Genomic DNA, 27,987 nt, shown 5'->3' on the forward strand with positions numbered 1-27,987 from the left:
GGAAACCTTGAAAAGCACTTAGCATAATGACAATTGTTTCTGAAGTGTGGACTTAATGTGCTAAGACACTGGGGACAATAGCTTATCCAGTGACTAACGTTCTCGGGCTCAACAGCTGGACAGGGACAGCAGTAAATGAACAAGATCAGTTAGAGCTGTGGAGAACTAAATACTGCAGCAGTTCTGGTGGAGAAAGCCTCTGATATTTGCGCTTCAACCTTGTATATATGTGGGAAAAGTGTTTCTAAAGAGTAGCAAGTGAAATGGGAACCAGCTTGACAAGTTTGAGGGAGAAAGGACACCATGCTTCCTAACAAGTGCTTCTACCTTGAGATCAGAATTAGACAAGGGCCCTGTTAAATGGAATCTTACAGGATTAATGCAGGAATTTGGAGTCTTTCATTTTTTTCCTTCCCCTTCTCTTAAAAAAATAAATTTTGAGATAAAATCTCACTAGGCCTAGGTTGTCCCTGAACTTCTGGATTCTGCCTCAGCCTCCCAAGTGTTGGCTTTTCGAGCATGTAGTATTTTCCCTTTAGGAGTTTGAGTTTGGATTGTTATTCTAAGTCCCACGAGAAGACAGTTGCTGAGTGAAGAATGAAAGGTAGGGATAAGATTGGAAACATGGATAGCATTTAAGAAACTTTTAGTCTCATCACACAAAATGACGTTGGTTCAGTCCTGTTCGCTGTTACTCTGTGTCATGCATTTAATACCTGGTACTTCTGGTTCTTCAGGCTTTCGGATATGCTTGCATTAGAGAGTGATTTCTTCAATTCTCCCCCAAGAAAAACTGTTCGGTTTGGTGGAACTGTGACAGAAGTCTTACTGAAATACAAAAAGGTATGAGTAAATACTCTGGGGTTGATTTGTCAGACAGAATACAGTATGTGTTACACTGAAGAGCAGGTTATCAAGGCCTTGGGTTCCTCCTGAGTGCCTCCCACCTTCCAGAAACAACCACAAACACAGTAACAGTAAACATAGTAAAACGAACATGAACGTTTATGTGTGTCTTTATTTAGGTTTCTCAGTGGTGGGGATTAGATCTGGGACCTTGTCCACTCCAGGAAAACACTTCCCCCAGTTGAGCTCTTTTAATAACCTAAATATAAATTTTACTCTGGGTTTGGTGAACACTTGGAGGCAGAGGCAGGTGGATATCTGTGAATTTGAGGCCAGCTAGGGCTACACAGATTCTGTCTAAAACAGTGGTTCTCAACCTTCCTAAGACTGCAGTCCCTTTATATAGTTTCTCATGTTGTAGTGACCCCAACCATAAGATTATTTTCTTTGCTACTTCATAACTGTAATTTTGCTACTGTTAAGAATAGTAATGTAAGCCAGGTGATGGTGGCGCATGCTTTTAATCCCAACACCCAGGACGCAGAGGCAGGTGGATTTCTGTGAGTTTGAGGCCAGCCTGGTCTACAGAGCCAGTTTCAGGAAAGGCTCCAAAGCTACAGAGAAACCCTGTCTGGAAAAATTGAAAAAGAAAGAAAGAAAGAAAAAAGAGTAACAATGTAAATATCTATGTTTTCTGCTGGTCGAGGTGACCCCTGTGAAAGGGCCATTCGACTCCCTGAAGGAGTTGTGATCCATAGGCTGAGAACCGCTGGTCTGGAAAGATGGGGAATGGAGGGAGGAAGTATTTTTAGACGCCATATTGAAATAGAATATTTAGTGATATGCATGATACTGTCAAAGTAATCAAAGTGCGTTTGCTGAAGTTTCATGCTTGACAGTGCTGTTTATAGTACACTTTAAAAACTATAACAAGTGCTAAAATTAAAATTTAAACTTGAGCAATTTTGTTTGTTTACTTATTTATTTATTTTAGTCTTTCAAGACTGGGTCTCTCTTTGTAGTTCTGGCTGTCCTGGAACTCATTTTGTAGACCAGGCTGACCTTAAACTCACAGAGATCCGCCTACCTCTGCCTCCTGATTAAAGGCATGTGTCACCACCACCTGACTTATTTATTTTTAAAACAATTTATTTGTATTTTATGTACATTGATGTTTTGCCTGCATGTATGTCTCTGTGAGGGTGTCGGATCCCCTGGAACAGTAACTGAAGACAGTTATGAGCTGCCATGTAGGTGCTGGGAATTGAACCCAGGGCCTCTGGAAGAGCAGCCAGTACTCTTAACTGCTGAACCATCTCTCCAGTCCCTACTTATTTATTTTTGAGATAGTCTTGCTCCGGTCTGGAATTACATAATCCCATTAAAAGTTTTAATCCCTTTGAGACAGTATCTTACTGTGTAGCTCTGTTTGGCCCAGAACTGCTTTGTACACTAAGCTGGTCTTGACCTTCCAGAGATCCTCCTGCCTCTCCCTTTTTACTGTGCACCCCTATGCCTGGCTCTGCTAAACCATTTTATCTCTTAAGGAGTTACCTAAGCTTGACTTTAGAAGAATAAGCTAGAGATTATTATTGGGATTGTGAGTATATAAAATGACCAGGACTGCTTTAAATAAGAATTCTTAAAAGTTGTATAGTCATGACTTTATTATTGTAAGTGATGTATAGAAGTTCTACAGGTCCTTTTGTAGTTCTATGGTTTTGTGTTGTCTAAGTGGTTCCTCTAGATCTTATCACTAAAGATATAACATAAATGATTGTGTCTTATAATTCCTACTCATATATATGAGTAGATGCAGTCTTAATTCTTTCTGACACATCACAATGTTTATCTCCTATTTAGAGACTTTTCATTAGTATCTGATGTAGTAAAGTGTCCACACCCTGGGTAGTTGTAGAATTCTGATGCAGCAAGTTTCTTGCTGCCTTAGCTGTTTGTTTGCAGTGTTAGGGAGTAAGCCTAGGATAAGCCCATGAGATCTAGCTGCAGCCCTTTTGTTTTTTTACTTTTTTTATAAGGGATTTATTTATTATGTGTACACCGTTTTGCCTGTATATATCCCTGCAGGGCAGAAGAGGGCACCAGATCTCATTAATGGTGCTTGTGAGCCACCATGTGGGTGCTGGGAATTGAACTCAGGACCTTTGGAAGAGCAGTCAGTGCTCTTAACTGCTGAACCATCTCTCCAGCCCTGTTTTGTAGAAGGAACGGCGGGGCTGTGTCCTGCCACCTGGCTAGCTTTACACCCGAAATAATTACACGGAAACTGTATTCATTTAAACACTGCCTGGCCCATTTGTTTCAGCCTCTTATTATCTAATTCTCACATCTTGCTTTAACCCATATTTAGTAATCTGTGTAGCATCACGAGGTGGTCGCTTACCAGGAGAGATCTTAACCTGCGTCCATCTCAGAGAGGAGAAGCATGGCGACTGCCTGAAGCGTCTGCCCACTTTCCTTCTTCCCAGCATTCTGTTCTGTCTATTCCACCTATCTAATTTTCTGTCCTATTAAAGGGCCAAGGCAGTTTCTTTATTAGCCAATGAAAGTAACACATAGACACTCCTCCATCACTGTTTTTTTTTTTTTTTTTTAACTTTTTATATTGAAATGGGGTTGCCCAGACTGGTGGCCTTGGGCTTGCTGTCTGAATATTTGGGATTGTGAGTATATAAAATGACCAGGACTGCTTTAAAAGTTGTATAGTCATGACTTTATTATTGTAAGCGATGTATAGAAGTTCTACAGGTCCTTTTGTAGTTCTATGAGATATCAAGGAATAATAAAAACTCTGGCTGGGCGGTGGTGGTGCATGCCTTAAATGCCAGCACTTGGGAGACAAAGGCAGGCAGATCTCAGTGAGTTCTAGACCAGCCCGATCTACAGAGTGAGTCAGAACAGCCAGGACTGTCACACAGAGAAACCTTGTCTTGGAAAATGAAACAAAATTCTGTTAATATTTAAAGGAAACCATAGTAATTGTACTTTAATACCTTCTCTTTGTTTAGGGTGAAACAAATGACTTAGAGTTGTTGAAGAACCAGCTCTCAGACCCTGATATAAAGGTAATTTAAAAACATTCTCTTTTATCTTTTTTTTTTTTTTTTTTTTTTTTTTTTGTCTGGTTTGGTTTGGATTTTCGAGGCAGGGTTTCTCTCTGGCTTTGGAGCCTGTCCTGGAACTCTCTGTAGACCAGGCTGGTCTTGAACTCACAGATCTGCTTGTCTCTGCCTCTCGTGTGCTGGGTTTAAAGGTGCGTACCACCACTGCCTGGCTATTTATCATTTTTAATTGTGTATTTTGCACATATGTGCATGCTACAGCAAGTGTGAAGGCCAGGGGACAATTTGTGGGAGTTGGCCCTGTCTTTCTACCATCTGAGTCTCTAGGATTGACCCCAGGTTGTAATATTTTTACCAATGATCCTTGTCTGTCGTCCAGGACTTGCTTTCTGTGATTCTATCTTACTTAACTCGGTGTTTCTCAGCCAGGATCAATCTTCCCCTCTAGCAGACATTTGACAATGGATGGGAACACTTTTAGTTGTCAGCAGTAGGAGGAAGGGGATACTCCTGGCATCTAGTGGTTGGATGATTGGACTTCCTGCCCTCTCCCCACACTTGATTACTTAAAGGGAAGACTACAGAGATAGCTAGTAGTTAAGAGCACTTGGTGTTCTTTTCTTTCTCTTTCTCTCTCTCTTTTTTTGGAGCTTGTCCTGGAACTAGCTCTTTTAGACCAGGCTGGGCTCACAGAGATCTGCCTGCCTCCTGAGTGCTGGGATTAAAGGTGTACCACTGCCACCCAGTGCACTTGGTCTTCCAGAGCACTCTGGTTCTGTTCTCAGCATCTACATGGCAGCCAACAACCATCTTTAACTATTTCAGGGGATATGATACCTTCTGGACTCTGCAGTCTGTCTTGCATGCACATAATGCACATGCTGGCAAAATACTCATAACCATAAAATAAAAAATAATTCTTAAAAAAAGAAAGAACGAGGGGAGAACCATGAAGACTTAGTGAGTTGCTATCCAGGATTCCTTAGGACAGTTTCCAACCTGAAATAAGGGCTTGTCATTCGGAGTGTTCCTCTTTACAAGCACACCCCCATTCCTTCTGCCTTATTTACATTTAAGTCAACATATCACTACTCTCTTGACTTGATAAAAGTTACCCGTGATCATGCTTTTATTCCTAATAATTTTTTGTTACTTTTTTTTTCCTTCAGAGACAGGGTCTCTCTACATAGCCCTGGTAGTTCTGGAACTTTCTATACAGACCAGGCCTCAAATGAGAGAGATCATTCTGCCTCTGCATACTAAATGCAGGGATTAAAGGTGTATGCCACCATGCCTGCCTTCCCCAGTAATTTCTCATAGTCTCATTTTAGTGGCATTTGACAGCTTCACACCCATTCAGCAATAGACACTGTTGCCCACCCACTTAAAATCGCCTTCATTTTCTTTGATCTTTGTCTTCTCATCACTTCTTGTCACATTGTTGGTGTGTTCTTTGTTTTATATATTATCTTTTAATAGCTTACCTATTTATTTATTTTGAGGCAGAATTTCTCTGTAACCTTGGCTGTCCTGGAACTTTCTCTGTAGACCAGACTAGCCTTGAACTCACAGATTCTCCTGCCTCTGCATCTCAAGTGCGGGGATTAAAGGTGTGTTCCACTACCACCCAACCTTTTGATGTGTTCTTAACTTTGGAACTGAGTGGGGTTTTTAAGGGTTTATTTTATGTATATGAGTGTTTTGCATGCATGTGTGTGTTTACTCTGTATGGCATGCCTGGTGCAGAGGGAGACCAGAAGTTGTGAGCAGCTATGTGGATGCTGGGAACTGAATCCAGGCCCTTTGGAAGAGCAATGAATATTCTTTTTCTTTTGCATTCTTGTTTTGTTTTGTTTTGTTTTGTTTTTCAAGACAGAGTTTCTCTGTAGCTTTGGAGCCTGTCCTGGAACTCGCTGTTCATAGATTAGGTTGGCCTCAAACTCACAGATCTGCCTGCCTCTCTCTCCCTAGTGCTGGGATTAAAGGCGTGTGCCACCACTGCCCAGCTGCAATAAATATTCTTAACCTTTGAGCTTCTTCTCCATCCCTTAATTTAAAAAATTATTTTTAAAACTCTGAAATTTTAAAAATTTGGTTCTTTTATTTTATTCAGTAGAGTTTTAGTGTGTGATTGCTATAGGCTTTGCAGTCTACATGTGTCTTAGTAACTCCTTAATGCATGTGTTGTAGCTCCTGTTGCTCCTGTGGACCCCAGACTTGCTTCCTAACTACCTGTTCATTGCATCTTCCAGAATTGTTAATGTGCTCCACTATGGCGAAGTCAGAGTGATCTCTTCTCCAAACCTACTTTTTTGTAGCCTTCTGTGTGCTGAACTGGTTTTATTGCTTACATAGTTCTTGAATAAGGGACCTTGTAGTCTTTCTGGACCTTCTAACCTATATCTATTCATCCATGTTGGGGCAAAACAAACAAAACCTTTCATGTGTGATTTTGTTGGTGTTCGTAAATCTGAATTCCTCTAGTAACTCTCTATTCTTTAGATCCTGCTGTGCTCTGTCCTCTTCCCTGTAGATGTACTTTGAACAGTGAAGCCTGACTCATCTCTCCACAGGACATGTCTAGGCATGTTATTCCTACTTAACAACTTCATGGTTAACCTCTAGTACAGTTGGTAATGGTCTTTACTGTGTTTAGTCTTAAGAGATACATCATCCCCTGAGTTTGTCACCTTCTACCTGTATGTCTTTGGATGTCTTTTCTTTGTGGCTTGAGGTCTTCCTTAACACTTTATTTGAACATTGGCTCAGACAACATTGCTTCCCTCCCAAGGTGAGAGTTCTTGCTCTTGTACTTTAGTGTCCTCCTCTGTAAAATGGAGATCAGTAGTACCTGTTCTGTGGGGTGGTTGTAAGGAATAAATGAATTAACATATGATAAAACCTTAGAACACTGTCTGGTACATAGTAATTGTCATTTTTTTTATTAATTTATTTATGTTTTATGTATGTGTGTTCTGCATGCCAGAGAGGGCATCAGATCCTATTATAGATGGTTGTAACCACCATGTGGGTGCTGGGAATTGAACTCAGGACCTCTGGAAGAGCAGCCAATGCTCTTAACCACTGAGTCACCTTTCCAGCTCCATGTAAATGTCATATCTGTTTATTGCTACTACTGTAATCTACAAACTGTTCAGTCTCAGATCCTGGTGTAATGTCAGCTACTTTGAGCTTTTTCTGGTTCTCTAAGCACATGGTGATTTCCTCCTTGGGTCCATTGTCCAGACTTCAGAAGATGTTTCTAATTATATGCTCAGCATACATGGCCTCTGTGCCTTACCTGACCCTTTTTTGCTCCCCAGAGTTCTCTTTTGGCTTGCTCTCTCTCTCTCTCTCTCTCTCTCTCTCTCTCTCTCTCTCTCTCTCTCTCTCTCTCTCTCTCTATCTATCTATATTGATTTACTTTCAGTTTTCTGCAATGTCCTTTCTCTCTGTAAGAAATATTACCCTTAAAGAGCCCCTGAGCTTTATCTTTTTTCTCTGGTCCAAAGGGCCAATTTATTTGTGTTGCATTCTACTTTCTGTGAGCAGGTTAACTTAGTGTTGAAGCTAGAGGTCAGCCTGAACCCAGCCCTCAGCAGATTCTTTTTTAATTTTAACTTTAAAAAATGCATTTACCTGGGCATAATGGTACACATCTTTAGTCCCAGTACAAGGAAGAAAAGGCAGATACAAGCAGATCTTTATGAGTTCGAGGCCAGCCTAATCTACATAGGGAGTTCCTGGACACCCAGGGCTACATACAGAGACCCAGTCTCAAAACAAGCAAAATAACAAAAAGATTGCATATTTGTGTATGTGTGCATAAGATGTCAGATCCTTTAGAGGTAGAATTAGGGGCAGCTGAGAGCCAAATATGCGGAAGCTGGGAACTTGGAGGTTAAACTTGGATTCTCTGCAAGAACAATATTAGCTCTTAACGGCTAAACCCTTTGTCCAGCCTTAGCGCCAGATATATATATATATATATATATATATATATATATATATATATGATATATATTATATGATATATATATATATATCATATATATATATATATATCATATAATAGTTTTGTGGTTTTGTTGTGCTGGGGATTAAACCCAGGTCCTTGTGCATTACTAAACCAGCACTCAGCTATTGATCTGCAGCCTTAGCTCATCTGCAGGTCCTTGGCACAGTAAAGGTGATAGCAGCTGTGTCTGCTTTTTCAGAGTGCTACAAGTAATCTGTTCCTAATCAGCACTCACCACTGAATCAGCAGTTCCTGACTGTTCTTATAGTTCTTATTCTTCAATGTTGGGGTTTGAAAACTAGGATATAAGCATGCTGGTTAAGGGCTCTGCCACAACCCCAGTCTTTTTTTTTTAAGATTTTTTTAAAGACTTATTTATGTATTATGTATACAGTACAGTGTTCTGCAGAAGACGGCACCAGATCTCATTATAGATAGTTGTGAGCCACAGTACGGTTGCTGGTAATTGAACTCAGGACCTCTGGAAGAACAGCCAATGTTCTTAACCACTGAACCATTTCTCCAGCCCCATGGACTCAGATTTTTTAAAAAAATTATTATTATTATGTGTATATAGCTGTTTTCTAGATGTGTATGTCTGGGCATGCTATATATGTCTGGTGCCTAAAGAAGACAGGGAAAGCCAGGCAATGATGGTACACGCCTTTAATCCAAGCACTTGGGAGGCAGAGACAGGTGATCTCTGTGAGTTTGAGGCTCGCCTGGTCTACAGAGTGAGTTAATCCTGTACTCGAAAAACCAAAAAAAGAAAAAAGAAAAAAAAAAGCCAGAGGAGGATGTTGGATCCCTTAGAACTGGAGTTCCAGATGATTGTTGTGAACCACTTTGTAGATGAGAATTGATTCTGTGTCCTCTAGAAGAGCGGCCAGTGCTTAGCCAGCTCTCCAGTCCCTGGCCCAGCTTCTTGCCTTCCATATTTACATGGCTTCTGGTGATCAGACTCAAGTTGCCTAGCTTGTGCAGACGTGCTGGGTATTAGGTCCAGGGTCTCCAACATGGAAGGAAAGCATTGTTACTGTCCTACACTTAGCCCTTTGGCTTAATATGTATATAAGCAAAGTTTGGTCTGGAATTTAGTATATATCTCAGATCTTGAAACTTCCGCTTCTCACATGCTTGACTTATAGGAGTACACCATGGTTAGCCCCTCTGGCATATCTTAGTGGAACATGTTTGTTTTCCTGATTTTAAACATGTTATTGATACAAAGTATATCCATTACTTTTCTGTAACTTTAGACAGTTTATGATTTGTTTGTTTGTTTGTTTGTTTGTTTTAACTTAAGGATGACCAGATAATTAACTGGCTGCTGGAATTTCGTTCCTCTGTCATGTACTTGACAAAAGACTTTGAGCAACTTATAAACATTATCTTGGTAAGTTTACACTAATTCACCGACTAACACCTTAGTTAGTATTTTGAAAACAGTATATAGCTGTTACACCTTTGCATTGTCTTCCTTTCCTGTCTATAGAGATTGCCTTGGTTGAAGAGAAGTCAGACAGTGGTGGAGGAGTATTTGGCTTTTCTTGGTAATCTTGTATCAGCACAGACAGTCTTCCTTAGACCATGTCTCAGCATGATTGCTTCTCATTTTGTACCTCGTAAGTAGTTGTTACTTGCTTGTAAAAATGAGTTTTCTTCTTCCTCTCCCCTTCCTTTCACTTGCTTTCTCTGCCCTTGCCTCCCTTATTCTAAAGTAGTTTGTTTGGCTCACAGTTATGGTCTAAGGTCATGTGCCACTTCTGATGGCTGCTACTGTGCTTGCAGAGCCCTGTGTTGGCACAGGGTATCACAGGCAGAAAGCGTATGTATGTCAATGTAACATTTCTTTTTTTTTTTTTTTTTTTTGGTGTATGTGTTTTTTCTGCATGTATATGTATGCAACCCTGTGTACAGTGGCCAGAGTCTGGAAGAGGGGATCAGATCCCTTTGAACTAGAATTCAGAGGCATTTGTGACCCATCATGTGGGTATTGGGAATCAGGTTCCCAGGCAGAGCCATCTTTCTAGCACCCCTCTCCCCTTCCACCTTTCAAATTTTCTGTTCCTTGTTTTTGTCTGTGACAGAAGAGTATAACATATTTTCTTTTTTCTCCAAAGCCCGAGTGATCATTAAGGAGGGTGGCATAGATGTTTCAGATTCTGATGATGAAGATGACAGTGAGTATAAAAGGAAGTGTCAAAGCAGTGACATCGTCTTATCTTTGAGAATGTGTTCCAAATGATGTCTCAGTACTTATTCTCATGGAGACAACAACAAATGATAACCTTTGATAGAATATTGTTGGTCTTTTGAGACAGGGAGTGTCTTACTGTATAGCCCACCTGTCTTGGAACTCACTAGTTTGGCCTTGAACTCAGATCCACCTACCTCTGCTTTTGAGTGCTGAGATTAAAGATGTTTGTTACCACACCCAGGTATATAGCCTATTTTTGGCACATTCATAGTGTGCAGTCATCCCCCCTCCATTGGAGACACGTTCTTATATGTCCTTGAACTGGCCTTGAATTTAGCAAAGACGACCTTAACTTGTGATCCACTTGCCCCTACTTCTTGAATGCTGGGGTTGCGAGAGTGTACTGCTATGTCTGTTTTATGTAGAATCAACTCAGTGCTTTGTAAACGCTAGACAAGCACTCTACCAGCTGAGCTAACCCCTGTTTTTTTTTTTTTTAGGTAGGGTCTCTGGCCTCCAACTCAGCAATCCTGCTTTAGCCGCTGAAGTGTTACATGTGTTCTATGTGTGCTTTGCCATTCTTAGCTAATAACTCTAGCTCTTTCTAGATGAATCTATGTAGGTGTGCTATAATTAATCTATTTAATACTCATTGTTGATTGAGGAGACAAACCTTGCTTTTTTTTTTTTTTTTTTTTTTTTTTTTTTTGCTTATTTGTTTGTCTTTTGAGACAGGGTTTCTGTGTAGTCCTGGCTGTCTTCAGAGATCTGCCTGCTTCTGCTGGGATTAAAGGGGTGCGCCACCACCTCCCATCAAACTTGGCAATTCTTTTTGGTTTTTCTAGACAGGGTTTCTCTGTGGCTTTGGAGCCTGTCCTGGAACTGGCTCTGTAGACCATGCTGGTCTCGAACTCACAGAGATCCGCCCGCCTCTGCCTCCCGAGTGCTGGGATTAAAGGAAAACTTGGCAATTCTTATTTCTCTCATAGTTACTGAGTTTTGGTTAGAAAGTGTTTTTAGTTTCAGAAACATGATTTTGAAGTTTTTTGTTTGGATGTTCATACTTTCAAGTTTTTTCCTTGTAGATCTTCCTGCAAATTTTGACACATGTCATAGAGCCTTGCAAATCATAACAAAATATGTCCCATCGTGAGTATTGTTTTGTTGTCTTTGAATCATGGTATTTAGTTTAAATAGGTTGAGTCTTAGTTCTGGTGGGTCACTTGCCTGTAATGTGTGCACACAGCTCTGGAAGGAAGAGATGAGTAGATTATAGAGTGTTAATAGCATTAAAAACTGGGTTATATTTATTTTTCAATTGTATTGATAACACGTTGAAAATTCTATTTTCTATTCATTATGTTTTTATTTTATTAACTTAAAAATTTAATTTGTGTGTAGGTGTAGGCACAGGTGTTGAGTGTGCCATCATGCTGGTCAGAGGACAGCTATCAGTAGTTTCCATTCTGCCACCTTACCTTGTAGAAACTCAGGTGCCAGGCCTTGAAGGCAACTGTCTCTCTCTAAGTCATTTCGTGCCTGTGTAACTATATATGTTTAACTTATACATAGTGCTCTTTTCTGTAGAAGTTGGGATTTTGCTTTTATCTTCAGCAGATATGATATGCAGATACTTTCTCTTTGAACCTGTGTGTACACTTTGCTGTATGAATAAAATGTGGTTATCAAGAAGTGTGGCAGGCTTGTGGGTTTCTTTGGCAGTATAGACTATTAGTGTTACTTTTGTTAACTAAAAATGGGAAGTTGGGGGTGGAGTTTTGTATATGTGTAACCTCAGCAGTTGGGAAGGTAGAGGCAGGAGGATCAGGTAGGTATTCAGGGTCAACCTTGGTTACACACAGTTTTATGCTAGTTGATGCTAGCCTGGGCTACATGAGTCCCTGCCTTAATCAAAAAATACCAAGTTAATGATACTTTGCCTCTTTAAATAATATATTTATATACTGGTACATGTTCTTAAACTGAAATCTGTCAATCTGTTGTAGAAGAAAAGCCTGTTTTTGACTTGCTGTTACTAACAAAGTTTAAAAAATAAAGTGTATTTCTATGTAAGTTGTTTTATATTTTTCTTTGAAAGTCCCTGATTTGGGCCTTTAATTACATGTAGTAGGGTTCCTTTTTGCCTCTTATTTCCTTATTGTTCTTAGGATGCAAATACTAGCTTTTTAAAAAGTTAGTATGGATTGGATTTTTTTTTTTTTAAACAGGACACCATGGTTTCTAATGCCAATACTGGTAGAAAAATTTCCATTTGTGAGAAAATCAGAGAGAACATTGGTAAGAAATCTTTCATGAAAAGATTATTTTCTGACTTTATTTTAGATGATGTTATTATTTTTTTAAAAAATGCCTGTCTGGGGTTTTAAACTCAATATTCCATTTCATGGAGTGTTGTGGCATAGGCCTGTTTTGATCCTAAGTGATCCTGACACTTGGGATGCTAAGCAAGAGGACTTAGGCAAGTTTGAGGTGAGCCTGAGCTACGATGTGAGACTCTGGCTCAAAAATCAATAGAGAGAAAAAGCTAAGAACATTTCTCATATTCTTTTGCTGTGGGATAATGCTCTTATACACTAAATATTTTTCACTCATTAGTTTAATAAAAGGCTGATAGTCAGTATAGGCAGAGCAGTCAGAACAGGAGAATTCTGGGAAGAGAAAAGGCAGACGCAGTCACCAACCAGACGCAGAGGAAGTAAGATGAGAATGTCTTACTGAGAGAAGGTACCAAGCCATGTGGTTAAACATAGATAAGAATTATGGGTTAATATAAGTTTTAAGAGCTAGTTATTAATAAACCTGAGTTAATAGGCCAGTTTATAATTAATATAAGCCTCTGTGTGTTTCTTTGTGTCTGAATGGCTGTGGGACTGGGTGGAACAGAACCTTCTGTCTACATTCTTTTCTCTTGGTTATATTTTCTGAAACAGGGTCCTAATCTATGGCCCAGGCTGGCCTCAGCCGCCTCCATATAAATGCTCGGATTATAGGTGTGAGCTACTACTCCTAGTGTCTAATTCTTTTCCTAGCTAGTATAACCAGTACCATTTTTTTGTTGTTTTTGTTTTTTGAGACAGGGTTTCTCTCTCTGTGTAGCTTTGGAGCCTGTCTTGGCACTTGCTCTGTAGACCAGGCTGGCCTCTGCCTCTGCAGTGCTGGGATTAAAGGCTCGTGCCACCACTGCCTGGCCTCAGGACCATTTTATTACTGTGTGTAGGTTATGGTTAGAATCCATTTCAGAAATAATCTTTTGTGTTGAGTGCTTATACAAATAAGAATTACCAGGAAGGCTGCAGATGTAGCTCAGAGGGAATGCATGCTTAGCATGTACAAGGTTCTGGGTTTGACTCCCAGTACCACAAGTGAATAAAAAAATAAAGAATATTACCAGAAGGTAATAGTGTATTACTGAGTAGAATCATTTACTTGTGGTGATTAGATTAATTAACATACGTACATTTGAATAGTTCAGTTTCATAACTGACAGTCCCTTTTCTAGTCCTGCAGTTAGAAGTCATGTTTTGCTTACTGCTGAATTGTTCATCTTTTCATTTTTCATGCTTTAGGAATGTTATGTTCATAATTTACTAAGGATAAGTGTGTATTTTCCAACTTTGAGGCGTGAAATTCTGGAGCTTGTCATTGAAAAGTTGCTCAAGTTAGATGTAAGTATCAGATCACCTGTATTTTTTTCTCTGTTTTTATGACTACATATTTTGTGTATGTGAAACAATAAATAATATGGTAGTTTGAATATAACTGGCCTCCATAGTCCCATATTCTCATAGAAGGAGTCACTATTAGGAGGTGTTTCTTTGTTGCAGTGGGTATGGTCTTGTTGCTGGGTAGGCTTTGAGATTTCCTATACTTAGGATACCACCCAATGCGTCAGTCTAAGCTTCTTCAGCTTCAGCACCACCTCTGCTACCGTGTGTGCCTGCAGTGATGATAATTTACTGAACTCTGATCAGATGTTTTCTTTATAAGAGTTGCTGTGGTCATGGTGGTGTCTCCTCACAGCAATAGAAACCCTAACTAAGACAAATAGCAGCAGTTGAAAACAATCCAGTTATTTGCTTCATTCTAGCTATACTTCTTTAACTTGACCTACTCTTGGCAGTTGTAAACAGTTCAGTCTTAGGACTTAGGCACAGCCATACAAAGGCATTGTAGAAAGTGCCGTGAGCTAAACTGCCTTTGGGGCCTGTCTGGTGTGGATGCTAGGAAGGCCCAGATTGAATGTTCATTTGAGCTTCTGCATCTATTTTCTGTTTGAAAATTCTTATTTATGCATACTATAAGGATAAACAGATCAAACTTTTTCTTTTTAAAAAAAAAAACAACAGAGGAAGGAGGCTCTGGATACATTTGGTTACCCTTGGACAGGTGTAGTTGCATATAGGACTAGTTGGAGAAACTCAGTAACTAACTGTAGCTGGGAACTAAGGACAGGCTTGTGGAATAATGCAGTCAGGATAGGGGAGCAGGAGTGGTCAGAAAAGGAAAGAAATGTAATCTCTGGGTATTGTGAGGATCTGGAAGAAGAAAGAGTTGGGTCAGTACCATCAAGGTACCATCAGGGATGAACAAAACAAAAGTCCATGGACTTGGACTGCACAGATAGCTCATCAAGTGAAGTGCCCATGAAAACGTAGAGTAGGTGTGGTGGCCTACCTATATAGCACAGGTGCTTGGAAAGCAGTTAAGAGTCTCCAAAGCCAGCTGGCTCACTCTCTAGCCTTATCTGCAACAGTATCTGAGAGACACTGCCTTGGTGAAGAAGGTTGAAAGCAATTGAGGAAGACTCCTGATAACAACTTTGGACTTGCCCACACAAGCATGTCTACAAATTTAAGGTCACATGCAAAGCCCTGAGATGTGTAGTGCTTTTGGTGTTTCCTGAGATGGTTTGCCAGTGAGTACTGCAGTCCAAGAGAGTAGAGGGTTAGGAAGAGGTTAGGAAGTATGTGGTATAGGCATGACTCAAAATTGGGGTTATTGAATAGGACTGCAACCTGAGGAGCTACAGCTCTTTTTCTTTTGCTTTTGTTTTTTTGAGACAAGGTTTTTCTATATAGTCCCGGTTGTCCTGGAGTTTGATATGTAGACCAGGCTAGCCTTAAGCACATGGAGATCCCCTAGCCTCTGCCTCCTGAGTGCTGAGATTAAAGGTGTGTGCCTGGCAAGATAGAACTCAAGGTGGAGAAAAACATTTTAAATTTTTTTATTTTTATTTTACTTAGTTTTTGGTCCGCCCCCCCCCCCATGTGTGTGTGTCTGTGTGTCTTGTGTAATGGCATGTGTGGAGATCAGAGGGCACCTTGTGCAAGCTGGTTCTCTCCTTCTACCATGTCTGTATGTCTGTTTCTGGGGATGGAGTGGCTCGGTGGCAATTACCTTTACCTACTAAACCATCTTCCTGGCTCTGATTTAGTTTTGCATTTATTTTATTTTATGTATATGAATGTTTTGCTTGGTTGCTTGTCTGTGCACTTCATGTATGCGTGGTACCTGTGGATGCCAGAAAAACGTTTTAGTTACTCTGGACTGGAGTTAAGAATGGGTGTGAGTTGCCATGTGGGTGCTAGGAATTGAATCCAGGTCCTCTGAAAGAAAAAAATGCTCTTAGTGTTCTTGCACACACCTTTAATTCCAGCACTCAGGAAGGCAGACAGATGGATCTCTGAGTTTGAGTCCACCTGGTCTACAGAGTAAGTTACAGGCCCGCCAGAGCTACATAGAGAAACCCTGCCCTGAAAAAACAAAATAAGTAAGCATATGAATGAATGAATGAATGAATGAGAAAGAGCAAGTGCTCTTAACAGCTGAGCCATCTCTCTAGCCCCTGATTTTTATTCATTGAGACAGGGTCTCACAGTATAGCCCAGGTAGCTCTTCCTGCTTGCTTCTGGCTCTGGACATGTCCCTCTCTTTCTTCCTCGTTCTCTCCTCCCTTTTGCCTAGGTTTCTCCTTCTACTTACTCTCTCTGCCTACCAGCCATGCCTATCCCTCTTCCTGTCTAACTGTGACTGGTCATCTTTTTATTAGACCAATCAGATGCCTTAGGCAGGCAAGGTGAGACAAATGCAACACATCTTTACATAAATTAACAAATATAACACATCTTTGCCTAGTTATAGTAATATTTCACAACAATAGTATTTACAGTAGATTAATTTTCAGCTGCAAATAGCTACATTTTTAAGTGCTTTCATTTATTCATTATTCATTCATCCATCCATTTGTTTGTTTGTGTGATATAGGTGAGTGTATCCCGACAGGATATTGAAGATGCTGAAGAGGCAGCAGCTCAGTCTTGTGGTGGAACAGATACCACAGAAGGATTGTTTAATATGGTCAGCACCTCTTTGTTTTGATATTGATGGTTAGACTTCTTTATTTTTACTTTGTATCTGATTCTTGTCCTTATGGTTAGCATTTCTATTAACATAAACATACATTCATCACTTCAGAGTGTCGAAAGACACAGCTAATGGCTTACAGGCTTTAATAGGCTTGAAGCCTTTTTTAAGACTTCCTATTAAGACAGAACAATGGAGGGGTTGGAAGGATAGCTGTGCTGGCAAAGTGCTTTCCTTTTCCTAAATTTGATCCCTAAGACCGAGAAAAAACACTGGGTGTGGTGATAGGTGCTCAAGTTCTTAGTACTAGTTAGGCACAGACAGGAGGACCCCTGGCACATTACTTGGCCTGTCTAGGGTAATTGTTTAGCTCTAGATTAGAGACCCTGTGTTGGAGGTGGACAGCATTCCTGAGGCAGAATAAACCAAGCAACTTGTGGCTTCTACATGCATATGCACATACTTGTGGTAATACATAAATAAATGAAGTAGTTGAACAAACTTGAGAACACCTTCTTAAATAAGTCTGTTGTGGGATTACAGGTGTGTGATACCTTGGCCAGTGCTGACATTATTTACTGCCTATAAATGGTTTATGTCCAAGGCTTTACGTTTGGTTTTGGGGAAATTTGTTTCATTTTCATTCCAAAAATCTTTTCATTGTTTATAAATTGCAAGCATCTGTGAGGAAACAGCAAGCAGAAAGTGTCCCAATCTAGTTTATGTGTTGCCAGTTAGCTAGCTTAAAGTAGTCACTGTCTAGCTGTAGTTACTGTCTACAATTAAAGTACTCACTGTGTGTTGTGGAGCCCAGCTGCCCAGAGTTTGGGCTGAGTTGAATTGCTCTTAAGCCAGGCATCAGAGAACAAGAAAACTGCTGTGAAGCTCAGTGGGTGTCCCTTTTCTGGGATGTGGCAGGAAGTAGCACCCATGTGTACCATGGCGAACATGTGGTCAGGAGACAGCCTTCTGGAGTCTGTTCTCTTCTACCATGTAGATTCTGGAGATCATACTCCAGTCACTAGGATTGATGGTAAACACCTTTGACTCACTGAGAATCACACTGGCTCTGTGCCTTTTTTGACTCCTTGACATTGGTTCTGAGGTTGTAACTGGAAAAGCTGGTGACTCAGCCTCAGCCATGCAGCTACAGAAGTCACCAAGACTGGGGATGGGAATGTGCTGTTGGCATAGGCATTGGTGTTTCGATCCTCTGAGAGTCAGGACTGGGGATACAGCTTAGTGCTGACACACGTGGCTTAGTATGCATGAAGGTCCAGTCCTAGTCACTCCCTCTCCTACCGGCCCCATTCCCCAAGCCCCCCAAAAAATAAAAGGGGAAAAAAGGGTCATATTGGTGTTTGTTTAAAATTCTAAAGATGACATTGAATCACATCTCTAAATGAGAGTGTGGGATTGTGTCTGCATTTACTCTTCTCTTTTAGCCAGTTTCCCAAACACTGAAGACTCCCAGTGACTTTCGTAATGTTGGTTTTCACTTCCTCAAGGATGAAGATGAGGACACTAAACCTGAAAAGAAAGCTGACCTGGATCGGCCTAGCCAGATGGCTCATCCCATCGCCGAACGCCTGGACATCCTGCTCTCTTTGCTTCTGTCCTACATTGAGGATGTCTGTCGTGTGGATGGTAATAATTAGAGTAACCTAGATAATTGGTTGATATCTTGAGAATGAGATAAGAAAGGGTCAGACAGATCAACTTCTGTGGCAGTGTCACACAATTTGAAAATGGAAGGAATGGGGTTACGACTCCAGTATTTAACTTCAAAGACCATTGTGTTTTCACTGTTGCGTAATAAAGGGTAATAGATGGCGTTTAGCTAGCTTTAGAAGGGATCACTTGTGTTTGATAGTCTCAAGAAATTTAATAATGGTGTGTTGACCGTCTCAGGATGTCTGCCTGTATTCTGTGGTTCCTTGAGAGGCCCTTCCTATATGTATTCATTATGCCAGTGTTGGGACTTTAACTTCACTGAGCAAACCTAATCCTCAGGAAACAGCCTGAAGACTGATGCACTTTGCTGTGGTTTAAGAATGAGTTTGTTAATTGGGCATAGTGACACATGCTTTTAGTCCCAGCACTAGTGTAGGTAGGTAGAGACAGGTGCATCTCTGAGTTCGAGACTAGCCTGGTCTATAGGGCAAGTCTCAGGATAGCCAGAGATATACGGAAAAGCTCTGTCTCAAAACAAACAGACAAAAGAATGAGTTAGCATAGATTTGGAAACCTGGCCTAGTAATGCATGTCTGTATTCTCAGAACCTGGAGGTAGAAGCAGGAAGAACAAGAGCTCAAGATCAGCCTTTGCCACATAGTGAACTGCAGTCCAGATTGGGCTACCTGAGTCCTGTCTTGGAAAACAAAAAGGATAGATCATTTTTGTAGCTTCACAGCAGTGTGTGACGCAAGGGATTACACTGAGTAAAGCAAAGTCAGGAGCCGTTGAGATGACTCAGAATGGAGACCTGCCTGCTGCTTGCTGTGAAAGCTCAGCCTAAGTGATCCTTAGGGCCCTTGTCCAGAAGGTGTCACATACAGAAATCAAAGCCATCTATTTAAATACTGTTGTAGCTAGAGCTTAATTTCTGTGTTTTACTTTTGTTTGGGTTTGCTTTTCTGCCTCCCCATCCCCACCTTTGTGCTATAGCCTTATGAATGTTCAGCCCTGCCCAAATGCTTATTCTTAATGGTGTTTTGTTCCTTTAAAAATATGTATTTATGAAATTAAAGTTTGAATTTTCTCTGTAGGTAAGATTGATAACAGTAAAACAAAGGATTTATACCGTGATCTGATAGCCATCTTTGACAAACTCCTGTTGCCTACACATGCCTCCTGCCATGTACAATTCTTCATGTTTTTCCTTTGCAGCTTCAAATTGGTAAGTAAAATGGCATTGCCATGCTGATTGAGTGAGTGAGTGAGCGAGTGATTGGTGATTGATTTATTTAAGGTCATACCTAACCCTGGCTAGCCTAGAGTTCTGAGTGCCTTTATCTCCTGAGTACTGGGATTAGAGACATGTGCTGCCATGCCCAGCTGGAAAAAAATTTTTTTTTCAAGACACAGTTTCTTTGTAGCTTTGGAACTTGTTCTCTAGACCAGGCTGGCCTTGGACTCACATAGATTCCCGTCTCTGCCTCCTGAGTGCTTAGATTAAAGGCATGCACCACCACTTCCCAGTTCAGCTAAAAAATTTATTATTTTTAAAATTATGAATACGTTTTTGTCTGTGGATTTGTTTATGTGTAGCTTTGCTTATATGTTTTCTTGGTATTACCCATTCTCTGTGGCCTGTGTCTAATTCTCCACCTCACTGCTGGACACCACATCCTTGCCAGCATAGCTGTCGATTGTTCTATTGATCCTGGCCATTCTGTTACAGGATGAAATCTCAGGTAGTTTTTCTACTCATTTCCTTGATAACTAAGGATGTTTATTTCTCAACCATTTGTGTTCCACTTTTGAGAACTCTGTTAGTTATGTATCCCCTTTTTAAATTGTGTTGCTTTCTTGATGTCCAGGTTTTTTTTTTTTTTTTTTGTCTTTTTAGTTCCTTATATTTTAGACATTAACTCTATCAGATGTGGAACTGGTAAAGATCTTTTCACATTCTGTAGCCTGTTGCTTTTTTCCTAAATGGTAGTGTGCTTTGCTGCACAAAAGCTTTTCTGTTTCTTTTCTTTTTTTTTTTTTTAAAGGCTAAGGTTTCTCTGTGAAGTCCTGTCTTGGAATTTCCTCTGTAGACAAGGATGGCCTTGAACTCACAAAGATCTGCCTGTCTCTTTCTCCCAAGTGCTGGGATTAAGGTGTGTGCCACCACCACCACTGGGCAGCCAGCAGTTTTTGTTATTCAGGATCATTTTTGCTATCCTGTGCATTTTCATCTGTATCACCAACTTCCAAATAATGACACCTAGACTTAATCATGAAATCTTGACCTTAGCTTAGGCTTGTTTTTAAGTAGCTCTTATAACTTAAATTAACCTATTCCTCCTGTCACAAACCACCCATTCTTCTTCCACATCTCCTGTTATCTCTCGAGTGCCTAGATTCCTTCTCCTCTTCCTTTCTCTCCCAAGAAATCCCATCTATTTCTCCCGCCTAGCTATTACCCATTCAGCTTTTTATTACACCAATCACAGCAATACACCTTCAGACAGTGTACAGATATTTCATAACAGCCCTGCTTTGTGTGTGTGTGTGTGTGTGTGTGTGTGGTTTCCACATGAAGCTGAAAATTACTGTTTTAAGTTCTATGAATAAGTTTGTTGGACTTTTGATGGGAATTTTGTTGAATGTGTAGATTGCTTTTTGAGAGATGGCCATTTTCACTAAAGTAATCTTACTGATCCATGAGCATGGGAGATCTTTCAATCTTCTGGTGTTTTTTTCATTGTTTAAAGTGTTTATTATACAAGTCTTTCACTTGCTTTGTTAAATTTAGCCCAGGAATTTTTTTTTTCTGTAATTAAAGGTGTGGACTACATCACCTGGCTTTTTTAATTCTACTTTCATGTCTTGAACTGTTTTTATTATTTCTTTCCACTGTTTTTGTTTTTATAGACTTTGTTAAGGGATTTATTCATATCGTCTTTAAGGTCCTTGAATATATTTGGAACAGCTAGTTATCAAAGTTCTTGTCTTGTGCTTCAACTATGTTGCATTTCTCAGGGCCTACCCTAGTAGGTTCTGGTGGAGGCATATTGTATTGGCTGTTAATATTTGTGTCTTTGTGCTGGTGTCTAGGCATCTGGGGTTTGGGATGACTGAGGAGATTTCTTGGTGTCGATATCTGGTCTTGTCCTTGTTGAGTGGTTGTTCCATTCCTTAGTTTCTGTTGCCCTCTCTGAATCTTAGGGAAGTGATGGTTGTGGGTTGCTTTGTAGTAAGTGCTTCTGGAGGTGGGTAGGTGGCAGAGAGGAAAGAATAGAGATAGGCTAGGAGAAAAAGCAGAGAGAAGCTTCAGGAAAGAACTAAGGTGATCCTGTTCATCTAGAGGTGGGGTCCACAGGGAGTTGGAGGTGTGGTGGTGGGGGTGGTCCTGGTATACATTAAGCTACAAAATTGAAGAGAGACAGAGATGATAACTCAAGAGTTGAAGAGGGAGGAGCTCATGCAAGCAGGTTGTCACTGGGCTGAGGGTGAGAACGGAGAGAGATCTTAATGGAGCACAGTGTGATTCACCTACCCTGCCAGGTATGGCCTCTGGGGGCCTTTGGGACAGAAAGTATTTCTAGGTATGGGGTTGGATTAAGAGGGGGCTGTGTGCTGAGAAGGTCCATAGGGAGAAGGAAAGTTGCATGCATACCAAAGTTTGGCAGTATCCCCTAGGAATGAATGGAAGGAGAAGGGACCCCCTGCAACCTGGCTGCTACAGGTTGAGCCTGGAGAGATTGTAGTGGAGTACAAGAAGGAGAATGAAAATAGCCTACCTGAGTCCCAGTCCAGTGTGGCCTCTGGGCTCCCAGGTAGAGTGTGTTTCTGGGTATTGGTGCCTAACACAAAGGGATTAGGGGCAGGAGGAGAGCTGGGTCTGATGGGTTTTTACTTTTAAATCAGAACCATGACCCCTCTGTTCCCTGTTTAGCAGTATAATTACATTGTTAGGTGATGCCTTCAGGGTGCTGAGAGCCAGAATATTTTCAGCATTAGAAATGCCATGCCAATAGCCTCTGTTGTTACAGGGATTTGCAGAAGCATTTTTGGAACATCTCTGGAAGAAGCTGCAGGATCCAAATAACCCTGCCATCACCAGGCAAGCTGCTGCAAATTACATTGGGAGCTTTTTGGCAAGAGCTAAATTTATTCCTCTTATGTAAGTAACTAATTTTTCAAATGCTTTTTTTTTTTTTTTTTTTCCGAGACAGGGTTTCTCTGCAGCTTTTTTAGAGCCTGTCCTGGAACTAGCTCTTGTAGACCAGGCTGGCCTCGAACTCACAGAGATCCGCCTGCCTCTGCCTCCCAAGTGCTGGGATTAAAGGCGTGCGCCACCACCGCCCGGCTTCAAATGCTTTTTTAATATTTCGCTTTGGGAAGATTATAGTAGTGTCTCAAATCAAAGAAATAGATCTCTTTATTTTTGATCTGTCTTTGTAAAGCAAGGGGAAAATCTGTTTGCTACATGCAAGGTGTTTTTAATTCTATGAACCAGTTTGAGAAGGAGAGGTCTCCATTTTGGGTAAGAGAAAGTATATGAGGCATCTGGGTATTGAATCTAAAAGCCTGTCTCTGTTTATGGATGACATAGTGTTGTGTATTGTTTTGATTCTTTTTGTAGGTTTGTTGTTTTTCATTTGGTTTCCAAATCAGTTGTGTTTGTTTGATCTGAAGAAAACACTTTTTAAGGTAATTAGGGGTAGGATGGAGCTCAGTGGTAAGGTACATTGGGCACATGCAAAGCCAATCCCAGTATTGAGACTTAGAAGTGATACAGGGCTCTCTAGGAGACTGGTTTAGGGCTCCACAAGATAAGGGCAGAGATACTGTTAAGCCATTTTCCAGTCAGCTAAGAGTCTTGTGGTTCCAGTTTTTGAGTCTAGATGGGAAGAAGCCCTGATCCTTAGCCACATTGCTGTCAGGCTGGGAGCTGAGCCAGGAATCCTCAACTGAGTTGGAGAAACTCAACTCCATCCCTAAAAGTATTTTTGTCTTTTAGTTAGTTATATTTTGTGATTTTTTAGATGTCTTACTCTGGAATCCAGGCTGGTCCCAGCTCATGAATCTCCTTCAATCTCCTGAGTGTGGGTTTTACAGGCCTGTGCTTCTGTGCCTAGTTCCTTGGGACATCCTTAAGACCTATTGCTCTGCAGAAGTAAGTGCTCCTTCACAAAATTGGAAGGCATTGTTTTAGTCCCAGTACCAGGGAGGCAGAGGCAGATGACTCTGAGTTCCAGGACAGCCAGGGAAACACAGAGAACCCTTGTTTAGAAAAAAACAAACCCTTTCTCCCCCCCATAATAACAAAAAATTGTAAGGCAACTTCTCTCTATCATCCTACTTCTGCTTTTCTCTGGTCATAGGAAAGGTTTTTGGTTTGTTTACTTTTGATGCTGGGAATGGAACCCAGGACCTCATACATGTTAAGCATTTGCTTACCACTGTGCTACGTTCTAGCCCGTGGGTCATATTTGAGCTTTATATAATGGATAGTGAAAGACAGATGTGTTTCTGTCTTCAGCTTTCTGATGAAGCCAATAACACCACCTTTTCTTTTTCCAGCACCGTGAAATCATGCCTGGATCTTTTGGTTAACTGGCTGCACATGTACCTTAATAACCAGGATTCAGGGACAAAGGCTTTTTGTGATGTTTCACTCCATGGACCATTTTATTCAGCCTGCCAAGCTGTGTTCTACACTTTTGTTTTTAAGTACAAGCAGCTTTTAAGTGGAAACTTGAAGGAAGGTCAGTAATGTGGGTTGAGACTGGGTTATTGTACGTGAGTCTCCAGGGCAGTAGTACTTGCCTTCAGTTGATGCTTATTTTTAAATGTGTGGTGGGGGTTGGTGGGGTTTGCTGTCCCAGTGCAGCTGTGGCATCATGGGCCTGCAAAGAAGGGCAGTGGTGGACAGAGGTGTGACACCTAGGTTCATTTCAAGAACACTACTGTTTATGTATTGTTTAGCTAGCCACTAGAGAAATTGTCAGCGTCTAGTGCGTTGTGGTCCCTGGGTAAGGGTCTCGTACAAATCAGGACATGGGATGAAGAGTATGAACAGGCTTTATTTTGTATGGCCTTTTATACACACTAAAAAGCATTACCTCAACTCTGAAACTCCCCTTTACTCACATACATGATCATGAGAATCTCTTGCCTCACCTTGCAAGAAACAATACCTCAATCAATAATAGTAATAAAAATAAAAAGAAGTACATAGAAATAAGGCAAAAAGTATACAGAAGCAAAGCACTCCTTTATTACGGGTAGAGCGTGAAGAACTGAGCTCAAAGGCCACTTCCTTAGCCAGGGTACAGATTCTGACAGAACATTTTGAGAAATGGGCAGAGAAAGTTTGCTTTCATCTATGCTTGGTTTGCCAAGCAACTGTTGCCCAACTTCATCTCATCTGTCCCAGGAGGAGGCTGTACTCTAAGCCACTTCTGTGTCTCCACAAGAAATCACTGCAAAGGAGTCAGAACAAAGGGTATCTTTGATCCCTTTATTTGAATTCTTCTTTCTTCACCTCCCTGCTCTTGTGACCCTGTTTTGCCACAGGAGGACAGTCCTAGTCCAGTAGTTCTCAACCTTCCACCCATTAATACAGTTCTTCATGTTGTGGTGACTCACAAGCATAAAATTGTTTTCATTTCTACTTCATAACTGTAATGTTGCTATTGGTAGGAACTGTAATATAAATATCCCTTTTCTGATTGTTTTAAGAGAACCCTGTGAAAGGGTCTTTCAACCCCCAATGGGGTCATCACCCATAGTTTGAGAACCAGTGTCCTAGGCTATTTCTCATGCCTGTAGTTTTCTGGAGTTAAGGGACCACATTAGGGTCAGGGTGTGTGTGTGTGTGTGTGCGTGCATTTGTGTTCCTGCCCTTGGAGGCCAGGAGAGGAGTTGTAGGCAGTTGTGAGCCCAGACATGGTACTGAGAATTGAACCATGGTCCACTATAAGAACTATATTATTTGTCTTAGTTATCATCTTTTTGGTCATCTTGATACAAACTCTGGTCATCTTGGAAGAGGAAGGAGCCTCAATTGAGAAGATGCCTCTATCAGATTGCTTATAGGCAAGTCTGTAGGTCACTTTCTTCATTAATAATTAATGTGTGTGTGTAGCATCAATAATAAAAAGCCAATACCAGGCTGTTTTCAGTACTGTAGCTCTGTAGTAGAGTTTGAAATCAGGGATTGTGATGCCTCCAGAAGTTCTTTTATTGTACAGGATTGTTTTGGCTATCCTGGGTTTTTTGCTTTTCCAAATGAAGTTGAGTACTGTTCTTTTGAGGTCTTTAAAGAATTTTGCTGGGATTTTGATGGATATTGCATTGAATCTGTAGATTGTTTTTGATAAGATTGCCATTTTTACTATGTTAATTCTGCCTACCCAAGATCATGGGAGATCTTTCCACTTTCTGGTGTCCTCTTCAATTTCTTTCTTCAAAGATTTAAATTTCTTCTCATACAAGTCTTCCACTTGCTTGGTTAGACTTACTCTGAGATATTTTATGCTGTTTGTGAAGGGTGTTGATTCTCTGATTTCTTCCCCAGCCCTTTTATCATCTGTGTACATGAGGGCTACTGATTTTTTTTGAGTTAATCTTGTATCCTGCTACATTGCTGAACGTGTTTATGAGTTGTAGAAGTTCCTTGGTAGAATTTTTGGGATCACTTATGTAAACTAACATATCATCAGCAAACTGAGAGTTTGATGACTTCTTTCCTATTTGTATCCCCTTAGATATCCTCTTTGTTGTCTTATTGCTCTAGCTAGGACCTCAAGAACTATATTGAATACATATGGAGAGAGTGAACAACCTTGTCTTCTTGTTCCTGATTTCAGTGGAATCGCTGGGAGTTTCTCTCCATTTAGTTTGATATTGGCTGTTGGCTTGCTGTATATTGCCTTGATTATGTTTAGGTATGTTCCTTGTATCCCTGATCTCTCCAAGAACTTTATCATGCAGGGATGTTGTATTTTGTCAAAAGTTTTTTTTTAACATCTAATGAGATGAGTGTGTGGTTTTTATTTTTCAGCTTGTTTATATTGTGGATTACGTTGACAGATTTTAGTAAGTTGAACCATCCCTTCATCTGTGGTTTGACGTCGACTTGGTCATGGTGGATGATGGTTCTGATGTGTTCTTGGATTCGATTTGCTAGTATTTTATTTAGTATTTTTGCATCAATGTTCATGAGTGAGATTGGTCTGTAATTCTCTTTCTTAGTATTATCTTTCTGTGGTTTGGGTATCAGGGTAATTGTAGTCTTATAAAAAGAGTTTGGCAATGTTCCCTTTGTTTCTATTGTGTGGAATAATTTGAGGAGCATTGGTATTAGTTCCTCTTTGAATGTCTTGTAGAATTCTGAGCCGAAGCCATCTGGTCCTGGGCTTTTTTTTTATTTTGATGACTTTCTATTTCTTCAGCAGTTATAGGTCTGTTTAATTTGCTTATTTGGTCTTGATTTAATTTTGGTAAGTGATATTTATCCAAAATGTAGTCCATTTCCTTTAAGTTTTCCAATTTTATGGAGTACAGGTTTTCAAAATATGACCTGATGATCCTCTGTATTTCATCTGTGTCTATTGTTATGTCCCCCTTTTCATTTCTGATTTTGTTAATTTGGATATTCTCTCTCTGCCTATTGGTTAGTTTGGATAAAGGTTTGTCTATTTTGTTGATTTTCTCAAAGAACCAACTCTTTGTCTCATTGATTCTTTGTATTGTTTTCTTTGTTTCTATTTTGTTGATTGCAGCTCTCAATTTGATTATTTCCTGCCATCTAGTTTTCTTAGGTGAGCTTGCTTCTTTTTGTTCTAAAAGTTTTCAAATGTTATGTTAATTCACTAGTGTGGGATTTTTCCAGCTTCTTTTTTTAAAAATATTTATTATTATGTATACAATATTCTGTCTGTGTCTATGCCTGCAGGCCAGAAGAGGGCACCAGACCCCGTTACAGATGGTTGTGAGTCACCATGTGGTTGCTGGGAATTGAACTCAGGACCTTTGGAAGAGCAGGCAATGCTCTTAACCTTTGAGCCATCTCTCCAGCCCTTTTTTCCAGCTTCTTTATGTGGGCATTTAGTGCTATGAACTTTTTTCTTAACACTGCTTTCATTGTGTCCCATCAATTTGAGTATGTTGTGTGGTCATTTTCATTGAATTTTAGGAAGTCTTTAATTTCCCCCTTTATTTCTTCCTTGACCCATTGATGATTCAGGTGAACATTGTTTAATTTCCATGTGTTTGTGGGTTTTCTGGAATTAGCATTGTTGTTGACTTCTAGTTTTAGACTATGGTGATCTGATAAGGTACATTGGGTTATTCCAATTTTTTTGTGTTTGTTGAGGTTTGTCTTGTTACTGAGTATGTGGTCAATTTTTGAGAAAGTTCCATGAGGTACTGAGAAGAAGGTATATTCTTTTCTGTTTGGATGGAATATTCTATAGATGTCTATTAGGTCCATTTGAGTTTCTCTGTCAATATTTTGTCTGATTGACCTGTTCAGTGGTGAGAGGGGAGTGCCGAAGTCTCCCACTATTATGTGTGGGGTTTAATACATGATTTAAGCTTTAGAAGTGTTTCTTTGACATATGAGAGTGCCCTTGTATTTGGGGCATAGATGTTCATTATTGAGATTTCCTCTTGATGGATTTTTCCTGTGACTAATATGAAATGATCTTCTTTGTCTCTCTTGACTGATTTTAGCTTGAAGTCTATTTTGTTAGATATTAGGATAGCTACACCCACTTGTTTCTTAGGTCCAT

At 40.3% G+C, this 27,987-nt stretch overlaps 1 protein-coding gene across 2 annotated transcripts in view; it reads left to right on the forward strand.

Annotated features, from left to right (window-relative positions):
* Rrn3 (RRN3 homolog, RNA polymerase I transcription factor) overlaps window positions 1-27,987 on the forward strand; it is a 57,480-nt gene that overhangs the window by 14,992 nt on the left and 14,501 nt on the right. For both annotated transcript variants that reach the window (XM_038326291.1, XM_038326290.1), the window contains exons 2-14: window positions 738-843; window positions 3,876-3,932; window positions 9,254-9,343; window positions 9,443-9,572; window positions 10,071-10,130; window positions 11,233-11,296; window positions 12,376-12,445; window positions 13,735-13,833; window positions 16,433-16,525; window positions 18,040-18,178; window positions 19,300-19,430; window positions 22,237-22,367; window positions 23,771-23,955. In XM_038326291.1, coding sequence (XP_038182219.1) covers window positions 738-843; window positions 3,876-3,932; window positions 9,254-9,343; window positions 9,443-9,572; window positions 10,071-10,130; window positions 11,233-11,296; window positions 12,376-12,445; window positions 13,735-13,833; window positions 16,433-16,525; window positions 18,040-18,178; window positions 19,300-19,430; window positions 22,237-22,367; window positions 23,771-23,955 — 1,355 coding nt within the window. The remainder of the gene's footprint in view (window positions 1-737; window positions 844-3,875; window positions 3,933-9,253; window positions 9,344-9,442; window positions 9,573-10,070; window positions 10,131-11,232; window positions 11,297-12,375; window positions 12,446-13,734; window positions 13,834-16,432; window positions 16,526-18,039; window positions 18,179-19,299; window positions 19,431-22,236; window positions 22,368-23,770; window positions 23,956-27,987) is intronic.

Source organism: Arvicola amphibius, chromosome 4, assembly GCF_903992535.2.
Source record: "Arvicola amphibius chromosome 4, mArvAmp1.2, whole genome shotgun sequence".
In the NCBI taxonomy this organism is placed as follows: domain Eukaryota; kingdom Metazoa; phylum Chordata; class Mammalia; order Rodentia; family Cricetidae; genus Arvicola; species Arvicola amphibius.